This window comes from Scylla paramamosain, chromosome 18 (genome assembly GCF_035594125.1).
Source record: "Scylla paramamosain isolate STU-SP2022 chromosome 18, ASM3559412v1, whole genome shotgun sequence".
NCBI classification, from domain to species: Eukaryota; Metazoa; Arthropoda; class Malacostraca; order Decapoda; family Portunidae; genus Scylla; species Scylla paramamosain.
The window spans coordinates 19,197,027-19,210,377 of record NC_087168.1 but is presented as its reverse complement, the minus strand read 5'-3'; the positions used below and the strand labels follow the sequence as shown (position 1 = coordinate 19,210,377).

Here is a 13,351-nt window from a genome sequence, read left to right as displayed (position 1 = left end):
ATAACATATAAAAAAAGAAGCCATGATAAGACGCTGATACGAGATTAGGGTCCCAAGTCGACCTGTGGGTGGCGTTTCTTTTGGACCGGAAAGCCTGGAAGTCGTCGCGTGGAGGAAGTGGCGGGGTCGTGTTCCCTTTCCCTCCCTGCCAAGGCACAAAGAGTGTGTCGAGGGATACGGCAGCCATCGCGCCTTGTGGGGTTTCGTTACGAGTCGATCCCACTCTTATTTCAGCCGATCCGACTTGTGGTTCGCCGACGTCTACAGGGTGAGGCAGCACTCTGACTTCCTAATTGGATTACGGGGCCAACTCAAGATCTTATTTGGTGCTCGAAACCTTCTAAGAGACGCTCCTATTCGTTATTGTCCAGCCAATCAGACAATAGAGCGTGTTTTCTTCCTCACTGTCCAGACGTAAGTAATTCTTTGAGAGAGAAAATGAAGACGATGTTAAGATGGAGGAGCGTCTGTGTGCGTGGGGGACGAAGACAGCGGCCATGAGGCGACACAGGTGTGTTCAGTTTCATTCCTTTTCGATGCACTTGCGATTTAATCCCTAACCTCTGCGGTATTCGAAGCCCCACGATGATATCTCCGTTGTTTGTTCACAGCCTGAGGTTTCCGTCGCCTCGTGATCCCTTCCCCGCCCTCCCCCTCGCCTATAAGTCCCCATAAGCAGTATCAACGCCCAGCCGAGACCTTGGGTGCTCTCCGTTCCCTTCCTCTTCCTTCCCTCAGGTCTTCCCACACATACCTACACCATTCACAGCTACACTCATGCCTCGCCTTTCCATCACCAACACTGTCCACCTCTCAGTCATTCCCCTTCCGCCGCAGCTTGTCACAGCCTTGGTCACACCTGCCACGCGCCCCTTCCACGTCTCCTTACTCCGGTTTAAGATAGAGTTAGCTCCTCCGAGTCCACCCGGGAGCGGCGCCCCTGTCCATTTAGGAGGACAAGAGAGGGGGAGCTGGGGTCGTCATAGGCTGATTAATTCCTCAATTATTCATGACTAACTGGCCAATTATCTCATTGTGCCTCTGATGATGGGCACAGCCAGTCTGGAGAGGTCCGCCTAGCCTCATTCGGTAACACGGGTGATGGTGGCAGTCTGATTATAGTCTGACCTGTTCCTTCCTTCCTTCCTTTCCTCGTCATTAATTCTACTATACCCGCCTCCCTTCTCGTCTTCCTGGTCTTGTCTTACTTAAATACCTACGTTTCCTGGACTTACTACTTTTGTCTTCTCTCCCTTCTCCTTTCCTTCCCTTTCTCTCTTAAGATCTTTCTCTTCCTCCTTGTCCCTCTCCCTCGCCTTCATATCTTCCTCCACCTCCTTGCGTTCCTCTGTTCCTCCCTCCTTAGTAGTTTCCACGTCGTTTGTCTGTCCCTCCTCCTTTTCCTTCTTGCCTGACCCTTGATATCTTTTGCCCCCCTCATCTGAACACCTCAAGTAATGTTCGCTCTTGTTTGTCTTCCTCAGGGAGAAGCCTTAACCTCCCTGGCCCTGAAGAAAGTATGTTAAGTATGTTCTTGAGCTTTTTGTCTTTATTGTAACTATACACTATCCCCTCCAGTGACATATTACGTTTTTTTCTTCATCCTTTACGTATTAGTGTATGATTTATCGATTACGTCTCCGTTATGTTTCGTTTGCGATGCCTTTTTGTCTTGTTTTGTTGACTTTAATCTGCAGTGCTTGGTTCCTTATAATCATTCATAATTGCCTTGTTTCTTGCTTTTTTTCGGTTTATTTGCCTCCTTTCGCATCTGAGCTTCACTTGCTTTAAATTCATCAATCTCTTCTCTCTCTTCTCGATCCGGCTTCCCTTCCATCACTCCCTCCACCCCTCGCCTTCATCACACACGCAGCCTACACGCAACCACAACAGTGCAATACGTGAATATATAAAATCATGAATACCTGACCTTATTTTAAAACTCACGGTGGATATATATAGTGACTGTGAAGCATACACATTGAACAAACCTGCATTCCTGTACGCGCACTCACGGGGACTCTTCATACTCTCGGTACTGGAAAAACGGATAAGTCACTTTGGTGGCCTCGAGTCTAGCTGAGAGTATCGAAGACCCCCGTAGTGCGGCGCTGGGTGTGCTGTTTCCCACTTTCTATATGTATGGATCGCGCGAGGCCCATGTGTTTTGCTGCTGTGTTGAGTAGAATATTACAGTGCAGGTTCTCTTCCTTAACTCCAGCGCACTCCAGCACACTGACGCCGATGCATCTCCGCAAAGCGAAGCTCATGTTCTTCTTCGTGCGGTATCCCTCGTCGTCAGTGCTCAAGACCTACTTCCCAGATATCAAGTTTAACAAGAACAACACTGCCCAGCTCGTCAAGTGGTTCTCCAACTTCCGGTGAGTACACGAGTCCCTTTAGTAGCCACGGAGGTCACGGGAGTATGTCAGTTAGTTAGTTAGCCATTCCGTCAGTCATTAAGTTAATTAGTATATCAGTCAGTCAGTTACTTTGTCAGTCCGTCAATCAGGCAGCAAGTCAACAAACAAGTTTCTTACTTAATAACCAGTAGAAGCAGTTCTTTTTGTTGTAGTAGCAGTAGTAGCAGAAAGAGTCCCTTGCAAGGATTCTCTCTCAAGACTGACATTCCTGTACTAATAATAGTGATAATAATGATGATAACAGTATTAATATGCATAATACTTAAGTTTTTACCATATATAGGTATTAGTCACTGACGTAGAAACTATTAATACTACTCATCATCATCGCCATCATCATTACAAAGATCAGAGCAAGAGAAAGAGAAACAGAGAGCTAGAGAGACGAGCCAAAGAAACTTCTAGGAAACAAAACTACATGGAAATTAGAGGAAGCATTAAGGAGTGTGGCGTTTACCTGAAGTCCACCTGTAATTGCGAGAGTCACCTGCGTGTGTAGCGAAGTCTAGGCGTGTAAAATGAACGTTGACCTCACAATTACCACAGGGACTTGAAGGAGGAAAGGAACAGGGGAGAGAGAGAGAGAGTGAGAGAGAGAAGGGAGAGGGAGTGGGTGAGAGGTGTGAGAAGAAGGGGAGAATAATGATGTGCGAGTGAGAGGGGTGGGAGGACGCAGATATGAATTAGGTGTGAAAGAGAGAAAGCAGAAGAGGGGAAATGAGGGGAGAGGGAAGGGAAGGAGAGGATTGACTGGGAATTGTTTTCGGTTATAATGTGCATGTTCGTCTGTGTGTCCGTGGCGCTCTCTCTCTCTCTCTCTCTCTCTCTCTCTCTCTCTCTCTCTCTCTCTCTCTCTCTCTCTCTCTCTCTCTCTCTCTCTCTCTCTCTTTTCCTCCCCGGTGTTTGTCTGCAAAGATATTTTGTAAGATAGTTACCTGCATACTTTACAAAAACATTTTTCTCCTCCTCCTCCTCCTCCTCCTCCTCCACCTCCTCTTCCTCCTCCTCCTCCTCTTCCTCCTCCTCCTCCTCCTCCTCCTCTTACCACAACTTCTTACGCTTTAAGACGTCTTCCTTGAAAGTTTACTCTCTCTCTCTCTCTCTCTCTCTCTCTCTCTCTCTCTCTCTCTCTCTCTCTCTCTCTCTCTCTCTCTCTCTCTCTCTCTCTCTCTCTCTCTCTTATTGGCGTAGACGGACAGGAATGTGAGTAGAGTTGACAGGAGAGAGAGAGAGAGAGAGAGAGAGAGAGAGAGAGAGAGAGAGAGAGAGAGAGAGAGAGAGAGAGAGAGTTGAGACGGCGGGGAAAAAATAAATGAAAAGGAGTAATAATGAAGGGAAGAACAGGCGCAAGCGATGGAGAGAGTGTAATTAATGCAGTGAGGCGGGCCGCGGGTGTTATGAATGTTGAATTAAGAAGAAGGGGAGAGAGTAGCCCTGCCCTCTGCCCTCCGCCGCCAAGCCTCCTTCCTTCCTTCCTTCCTTCCCTTTCCCTTTCCTTCGTTTCGTCTTTATTTCCTTCCTCCGTTTTCTTCGTTTCGATTTAACTTTTTTCTTGTTTTCTTTCTTCGTTTTCCTTTCTTCTGTCGTTCTACTCTTGATTTCTTTATTTTTTTTAACTAACTTTCTTCCGTCTTTGCTTTCTTTTCGTCTTCTTTTTCTTTCTTTGTTTTGTTTCTTCCGTCAGTCTTTTTTTCTCTTTCCATCCTTCTTCTTTCATCATCTTCTCCTTTCCATCCTTTCTGTCCGTCTGTTCTTCCTTCCTTTCTTCCTTTTTTTCCTGCTACTAATAATTCTTGTGGCATTCCTTTATGGTCTACTTTTTTCTTCCTTCTTTTCTTTCATTCCTTTCCTTTCTTCCTTTTCTGTTTGATCTTCCCTACGTTCTTCTCTGCATCTTTTTTTTTCTTTAATCTTACTACTGACGACGATGATGATAATGATTCTTGTACCTCACCACCTTTCAGAGTCCGTCCCACTTTTTTTTTCTTTTTTTTTTTTTTATTCTTTGTGAGTGAAAGTAGATTTACGTGAGAGAAAGTGAAGGAGAGTAAAGAAAATATTATCTCTCCTCTCGTCATCTCTTCACCTTTCTTGTTCTTCCTTTTATTTTCACTGATTATAGAAAGAGACATCAAATCTACCACTCTCTCTTCCCTGCCTCTCACTCACCTCTCCCTCCCTCTCACTCTCACTCCTCTCTCTACGTAGCCCACCACTCCTTCTTTTGTCTCCACTAACCCATTACCTCTGTGATGCGCTGCTCCCCTCCCTCGCCCCATCCTCACCTCTTCTTCCTCTAGATCTCTCGTCCCGGCTGCATTCTCTCCCTCCGGGCTTCCGTCCCGCCTCTCTTCTCGCTCCAGTCCCCCTCCCGCCTCTCCACCCCTCTCTCTCACGCCTCCCTCCCTCCTACCTCCTTCCCTCTGTGCTCAAGCCTTCCTTCCTTCCTTCCTCCCTCCTTCTCGCTGCATCCCTCCCGCTTACCTCCTCGCTCCAGCCTCCCTCCCGCCTCTCTCTCACGCCTCCCTCCCTCCCTCCTACCTCCTCGTCTCTATGCTCAAACCTACCTTCCTTCCTCTCTCCCTTATCCCTCCTTCCTTCTCGGTGCATTCTTCCCGCTCACCTTCTCGTTCCTTCGCGCATTCTTCCTTCTTGTCTCAGCCTCCGCTCCTACACTTTCCTTCGCTTCCTTCACTCATGCGTTGGTTGGTTGGGTGCACCACTACTTCGGGCACGAGAAGCACGTGGGGAACATGCGCGGGCGTGGATGGGAAGCTCGGGGAATGGGCGTGTAAGGATGGGCGGGCTTGGGCTGGCAATGGCTTCAGGCTGGAAACCCAATATTGACTCACCAAGAAGTAGAGGTAGAAGTAGATTGAGAGAGAGAGAGAGAGAGAGAGAGAGAGAGAGAGAGAGAGAGAGAGAGAGACGTCCCCCTCCTTCCTTTCTTCTCAAGGTCATCTCTTTCTCTTACCCCCTCCTACGAGTCCCCCCTCCTTCCCTTCCCTCCTTCGACCCTTGCTTGCCTTTCCTCTCCCGCCTAAAGGAAGGAATGTGCCACCTTATTCAGAAGTGTCTTGTAGTATTGGTCTTTTTATGCAGTTATTTACTCCTTAGCTGTTCCTTTTTATATTGCTCTCTCTCTCTCTCTCTCTCTCTCTCTCTCTCTCTCTCTCTCTCTCTCTCTCTCTCTCTCTCTCTCTCTCTCTCTATCAATGTTATCAGTGTTCTTCTGCTGTTGATAATTGCTATTTTTTTTCTTTCTTCTGTTTGTTGTTATTATCTTTGGTATTTCATTATCTCACATCTTATTATTGTTTCTGTGTCCTCTCTTCCCTCCCCTTCCCTTCCCTCCCCTTCCCTTCCCTTCCCTTCCCTTCCCTTTCCTTTCCCCTCGTTTCTTTATTTTTCCACGTTCGTCTTTTGTTTCTGTTCGGTTTGATTCGCGTGCGTGTGAATGTCTTCTTTTGTTTTACGTTCTTAATTTTCATCGTTTTTTATATCGCTAATTTCCGTGACCTTTAATTTATTTTTTTCCTTCTTGTGACATTTTTCTTTTCCTTGTTATATTTTCCCTGCTGTCATCCATTACTCATCGATCTTTTGCCTGGTATTATATGTGTGGTGACGCCTTTCTTCATTAATGTATAGTGAAGCTGCTGCCATAAATCATTACTACACTACAGCTAGATCTATCAGTTAATAAAACAAAGGGAGGAACAACAAGCGAAGCGTTATATTTTGAAATGAAGTTACTGGAATCTTTGACATCATTTTTCACCGGATGTTGCTCATCTTCTCTCATTACTATTTTTCCTAGCCCTTATTTCTTCGTTATTCATTGTTCTTATTCCTCGTTCATTACTTCACACCGTACGTTACTTAATTCATCATCATTCTCTCCATATACTACGCTTCAGAAGTCTCCGTGATCCTCTTTTGAATTGAACAGTACCTCTACTTATACAGCAATCAACGAACGTATATAAATCAAGAACTTTATTTATCTCTCGTTGATTTATACTCCGTTACGTCAAATTCAAGTTAAGAAATAACCTTCGTATTAAACTTTCCAACACCTTTACTTAAACTTTACCTTTGCGTGGATGACGATTACCGGGGAGAACCTTAGCGGCACCATACCGAGCCAGGTGTTGCGTTAAGAGTCCGCAGGTATCACAGGTGTGCGGGGCAGCTTACAGGAGTACACCGGATGGGGGTAGAGGAGGAGGAGGAGGAGGAGAAGCAAGCAGTGAGTATACCTTCTCCCGGATGTCTTCTTGTTTACCTCCCTCATTCATGTTCCGGGAAAACGTGCCGTAGAGAGGAGCTGTTGAGAGGCGCGACGAGGAGCAGAAGGATGGGGTGTAAAGGATGAAGTGATAAGAGTGTTGCGTCGCTTGTGTGTGCTTCAGTGTGCTCGATGAATAATGTTGTAGTTATCGTTGTAGTTGTTGTTGCTGTGTTCTTTTTAGGGTTGTAGTTGTAGTTATTTTAGTGTGCTTGATAAGTAATGTAGCTGTTGTTTTTGTCGTCGTTGTACGTTTTTAGACATCCTTCCTGTGTGTGTGTTTCCAGTGTGAGTGATAAATTTCGTCGTTGTTGTTGTCGTTTTCATGGCCGTCAAGCTCTTTAAAACCCGTGTGCTTGATAAATAATGGTCGATGTGTTCATTAGAAAATCCTTCCCTTACAACATTGCAGAATAAATCCTTAAATCATTATACTCAGAGTCACTATATCTCGCATCACTTTTCCCTTCCATTTATTCTTGAAGTTTTTATGACTCTTCTCTCTTCCCCTGGTATCAGATAAGTTTTGAGTCACGGGGATTTATAGGAGGTCGGGAGAATAATGCTAAGAGTCAATTAAATTTTAAGGGTATATAGGAGATAGGAAGAATAATACTTGATGCAAATCCCCATAAGGTTACCCAGTTGACTCAAGCCCTCCAGCTCAGTATAGTCTCCGCCTGTAGTTCCTGGACGAGCCTTAATTAAGAAGTGTGTGAGGACGAACTCTCGGCGGGGCAGAATGAGCAAAACTCAATCTAGGGTGCAGCAAGGACATGTCAAGTGGCGCGCGACCCCCTTATCTCCCCAGCGCTCTTATCAGAGCTGATTAAGGCAGAAAACGCCCACCTAGAGTGTACGTATGTGTGTGTGTGCGTGTGTGTGTGTGTGTGGGTGTGGGTGGATATGTGTGTGGGTGGGTGGGGGGGTTTGATGGTGTAGTAGGATGTGTGTGTGTGTGTGGGTGTGTTTATCAGTCTACATATCAACCTAAATCAATCAATACATACGCGATACCAAGAGAGAAAGAGAGAGAGAGAGAAGAAAATATTAGTAACACTCATCCCTCCCTCAGAGCATAAGGTCACAGTCTACATTGACCTTTACCGTTTGGTGGAGGCAGGTGTGAGGGAAGCCAAAGGTCTGACCTCCGTGACCGCCTCGGAAAGGGTCGGATGTGGCTGACTGAGGCTCGTGTTCTGAAACGTTTCGCTCTCTCACCGCGGCAATTTTCGAAGGCCACAGAAATAATAAGCCGGGTTCTCAAGAGTGTTTCTACTGTTATTAATATAGAAATCTTACTAATCTGTCGCTAGAACATTAAAAATACCCTTAAAAACCCTGAGTAATTACACTTAAAGCTCTTGCAACTCATTTCTTGTTATCATTGTTGTAATGGTTTTCTCTCTCTCTTCTCTCTCTCTCTCCTCTCTCTCTCTCTCTCTCTCCTCTCTCTCTCTCTCTCTCTCTCTCCTCTCTCTCCTCTCTCTCTCTCTCTCTCTGTGTGTGTGTTTTATTGTTACATTTCACAGGCTTCCATCTTCCTCTTCGGCACCTTTTTTCTTTATTCACTCCAGTTCGAAGTTCGCTCCCGTCGCTTAAAATTCACCGGCGTCTCCGGCATGACTGGCTGACTGGCTGCTGCCCGGAGTCTTTGCCGTGCCGATTAGTGTGTGTCAGCCTGTACTAATTACGTCTAATCCCATGGGCAAGTAGGCGTAGGCTGTGGTGTAGGACGACTGCTACTTTTTTTTTTCTCTTTTCTTTTTTTTTTTTTTTTTTTTTCTTTTCATTTTCTTTTGTTTCCACGTAAAATTCATCTCGCCCTGGGCATTCTCCTCGCCCTCTCCTGTTGTCTCTCGCCACGGACTGCGATTCCTTGTAAGTGGGTAGTTCTTTCCTATTCCTTCTACTCCTCCTGGGTAATTCTCTCCTCCTCCTCCTCCTTCTCCTGGACAGTTCTTTCCTCTTTCTCCTTTTCTTCCTCTTCCAGCGTAGTTCTCTCCTCTTTCTCCTACTCCTCCTATACAATTCTTCCTCTTCTTCCTTCTTCTCTTCTCTCTCCTCCTCCTCTCCTCTTTTAAGAAATACGTAACCAAGTATTAAGTACCAAGTTAACTGTTTTCCTTACCATTCATCGCTGAAAAATATATACATAGCTTTTTGTATACACGAAAATATCCATGATTCTCTTTCTATCGTAAAATTCCAACAAAGAAAAATATCCGGCTGACACTTGAAAGATGGCATATAAAGATAAATTTTCTTGAACTTCAAAAACTCATCCTCCAAATGAAAAGGATAAAAAAAAAGCGTAGTTTCCATCGGGAAGTTCTGATTGATTTACGCCGCTTAACATTATGGTAGTGAAGAATGCAAGTTATAATTTCTCACCCAACTCCTTCGTTACATTAAAAGGAAAAAAAAAAAGTTTACGTCCCGCTTACGAAAGACACTAATCCGTATTCCTACAAACATTTCGGCGCCTCATCTCAATATCTCTCAACAGTCTGCAGTAGAAATTAGTCATTTTTCGAGACTGTTCCATTTTCTGATAACTTAACGGGGATTCCACGCCGTCAACAGAGCAAAACTATGAGAACCAGACTAATCGCCACCTTTTGAAACAATCCTAAAGCCAAAAAAGTGCTTCAGAACACGAGCCGGAACTGTGACATCTGCGCTGGAAGACTGGAAGGAAGGAAAGAGTGTCGCCTTGGAGGACTGGAAGGCAGGAAGAAGCTGAGTGGATTGAGTGATGAGGGAGAGAAGCGCTGGCTGTGGGGAGAGCTGCAGTGGGGGAAGAAGAAAGCAGGGAGGAAAAGAACGAAAAAAATTAAGGAGAAAAAATGACAGTGGGGGGACAGTGACAGGCGCTGCTCTTGGAGGGAGAGAGAACTGCTTGCGGTGTGGCGGGCCGCGTTTAGTATGTAAGTCTATCTTATTATAGAGTTCTTTGATGTGCAGCAGCGTGTGGGATATGCAGTAAGACCGGGGTGTGGGCCCAGGGGTCTGTGTGGAGGGGGAGTCCCGGTGAGAGCCTGATTAGGGAGAAGAGAAGAGCGTGGGGGAGGAAGGGCGGGTGGAGGAGAGAAGTAGAACAGGAAAGGGGGCGGTTAGGGAGTCCGCGCCTTAAAGTACAGGAGGGAAAAAATGTGACGGAAAGAAGATGGAAATTTGGGTGGTGGGCGAGATGATGCTGGTGGTGGTGGTGATGGTGGTGATGATGATGCTTGAGAAAGGTTAGTTAGAGGCTGAGGGGAGACGAGGAGCGAGTGGATGCATCTTAGGAATGAGTATGCACTAATTATCCCCTCATTACACACACACACACACACACACACACACACACACACACACACACACACACTAGCATATACACACACCCACACACACACGGAGGTAAACAAACACACAGTCAGGGTTGGAAGACGCACGTGGCAACCCTGAATGCAGTGGTAAGAGGCAGGGATGCAGGAGGAGGGGCGGGGGCGCGGGAGGGAGGCAGGGAGGGAGCGTCTTGGCTGGCCCTTGAGGCGGAGGCTCCTTCACCCTGGAGGAAGTTGAGTGTACAAAAGACTGGGGGGAGATGTGCTCCTCTGGATTGATTTCTTCTCTCTCTCTCTCTCTCTCTCTCTCTCTCTCTCTCTCTCTCTCTCTCTCCTCTCTCTCTCTCTCTCTCTCTCTCTCTCTCTCTCTCTCTCTCATCCACCTGTCTATAGTGGAAGTTATTTCGTCACTTTCGAAAAAATGCTCCAAACTTTCTTGTGCATCTTGTGTGTGTGTGTGTGTGTGTGTGTGTGTGTGTGTGTGTGTGTGTGTGTGTGTGTGTGTCAGTCAGTTAGTGTGTGCCCATCCACCTTCCTTGCCTAGTCAGTGCATTCCTCCGCCTACGCACTCCACTCAGCTTTCCTCCTCCCTCCACCACTTCATTCCCTCCACTCTTCCACCACCGCCACCAGCTCCCGCCTCTCTCTCTCTCTCTCCCCCCTGCACGTGCCACCATCGGCCTAAGTAATGTAGCTCGTCATCCGTTCTTGTTTAATCTCTTCGTCTGTTTATCCACGTACTCCTCCCTCGACCAACACCCGCCCACCCTCCCGCCCGCCCGTCCCGCCCACACCCACATCCTCCCGCTTATCCACATGCGGGTCTACTTTGCTTGCTTCTATCGTTCTTACCTTCTGCATACATTTTCTTTTTCGTGTTTCTCCTCTCGGTGTACGGAAGTTTGTGTGGGACTTGCGTGATTAATGAATGAAATGGCCGTGCAGGATTCGATGCCAAGTTTATGTGCGTGTTTTTTTTGGTTACATGATGCGCTTTTGCTTCATGAAGGCGTTATACTAGGTAATGTAAGGATATATAGAGAAATTTAGGAATAATACGTTGTAGTAATGATGATAATAGTAATAACGTAGTTTCCGTAACTTTCTTAACACCTCACTTTAAGTTTTCTTTAATTCCTGTTGGGTTGCGAATAGAAAACGGAGGTTGTGGCGTTTACAGATGCGTTGAAATGCAAGTAAACACTACTTGGCGTACAGCCGCGGTGCGCACCTTGCAGATGCTACAAAGAATTCATTTATAAATAACTACTATAACTTTTTTTCCCCCCGCTAATCTATTTTTGTGTGAGTAGTACTTCTTTCGGATTGCTTCATTTTCCATCTTTTTTTTTTTCTCTCTCTCTCTGTGTGTGTCTTGATATCAACACCTAAAGTTTTTTTTTTTTTTTTTCCCCACCAGGATCTACCTCATTTAGATCATCTGACCTCTTGCAGTCTCTCTCTCTCTCTCTCTCTCTCTCTCTCTCTCTCTCTCTCTCTCTCTCTCTCTCTCTCTCTCTCTCTCTCTCTCTCTCTCTCCAAGCATCGTCATCTTCGTCCTGCTAACTGGTGGTGATAACCCGTGATTCCTCTCCCCAGCTTACCTCTCCCCTCTCCCCCAGCAGTGTGTAACGCCCTGGCCTCATTAGTGCCTGATCCCTTTGTCTTTCCCCTCTTTTTATTTATTCTCTTTCTTCCTCATTATCCCTATCTTCCTCTCCTCCCTGCTCCTCTTTCTTTCCCGTCTTCACTCTCCCAGGAGGATCTCTCAAGGGGGGTTTCATTCGTTAAGTTGCCGAACGTTATTTTTGAATCGGTACGTTACGCTTGTCGCTTCTGTGTCGCCTCCGCCTCTGCCTCCTCGCGTTACGCCCACACGAAGCAAGACTGAGGGTCACTGGGGTCTTTTTTCTTGTTGGTAAATCCACGAAAGTGAGTTGAGTAGGTGTACGGTAAGTAGGAGGATGCGTGTGGTTGGTGGGTTACCGTACGCAGCAGGTCAGGGCGGCCTAAGTGTGTGTGGGGTAATTATCGTACTCCAGGCAGCGGCAGGGAGCGTCTCGAGATCTCACAACCCTTCTACTCCCGCCGGTTTGTCAAGCCATACGGCAAACTTCGATCTTTTTTTCGTCTCTCTCCCTTTTTTTTCGGTTTTTTATTTTTTTCCTTTGCGTCCAGTGATTTTTTTTTTCTTATCTGATATTGTGTTTTCATTGGTCTTCTTCCGTATGTGATTGATTGATGGCTGCAATCGGCAGGTTCTGAGAGAGAGAGAGAGAGAGAGAGAGAGAGAGAGAGAGAGAGAGAGAGAGAGAGAGAGAGGTGCGCAGTATGCACTCAAGACAATGCATTTTACAAAGCACTTCATTTCAACTCATCTAATACATACACTTCCAAAAGTCTTCGTTTTACACTCAAACTACCACCAGATTACAACAACCAGTACTGGGAGAGGGAGAGGAAAGTGGTTAGATTGCCGAGGGAAGAAAGAGAAAGGAGGAAGAGGGAAGAAAGAAAAGATGGGACCAGCAAACAAACATGCATAACTTTCCCTTCCTCATCCCCCACCGTAACCTTTCCGCGCTCCTTCCAGCCTTGCATTCCCTCCCTCCTTCGCCCCCCTTTGGTATCCTAGGTCACGTAATCACCTGGACCACGTCGAGGGCAGCAGCCGGCAGCCCCGGAGTCATTAGGGAACAAGGCACTCCGCGGTAAATATTCATTAAGACAAGCAGACATTAGGTGGAGTAGAGCTTGTTAGCGGTGCTGTCTGTGACCAAATCCAGAGGCGGTCTTATCGGGCCTCGGAGATTTCTTACTCCTCATTAACGCTGACTTGCCACATTTCACATTCAAGTTGGCATTAGATTTATATGGCCTAAATTGCCCTCCGAGGAGTCGTTTGGGGGTTTAGTCGCGGCATCTCCGACCTTATCTGTGGCCTCGTTAGCTTAATTAACACATATTTTTGGGGCCACGCCGAGGAGATGCTGCTGCTGCTGCTACCATGCTTACCAACACCGAGACACTTCTGCTGGCGCCGCGGTTCTGTCCTCACATTTTTACTTCATCTCGTTGTCGCGGGAGACTTTTAGCGGAGGCCTTGAAGATAACACGCTCGTTCCAGGGGGGGCTCCGACTTGATCCAGGCCGAGCTACGGAGTTTATCTTTCCCGAGAGAGGCGGAAGGAAAAGTGTATGATTGTGGGTTAACTGTGGGTCATCTATCACCCTAGTTTTATTCCCTGCCAGCGTCTAGACAGCCACGCCGACAAATGGAGGCTGGCAGTGGGTTATAAATTCGTGCT

General features: G+C 46.5%; 1 protein-coding gene across 1 annotated transcript in view; it reads left to right on the top strand.

Annotated features, from left to right (window-relative positions):
• LOC135109244 (homeobox protein prospero-like) overlaps positions 1-13,351 on the top strand; it is a 267,558-nt gene that overhangs the window by 247,715 nt on the left and 6,492 nt on the right. The window contains 2 exon segments of the mRNA XM_064020495.1: positions 1,485-1,526; positions 2,222-2,381. Coding sequence (XP_063876565.1) covers positions 1,485-1,526; positions 2,222-2,381 — 202 coding nt within the window.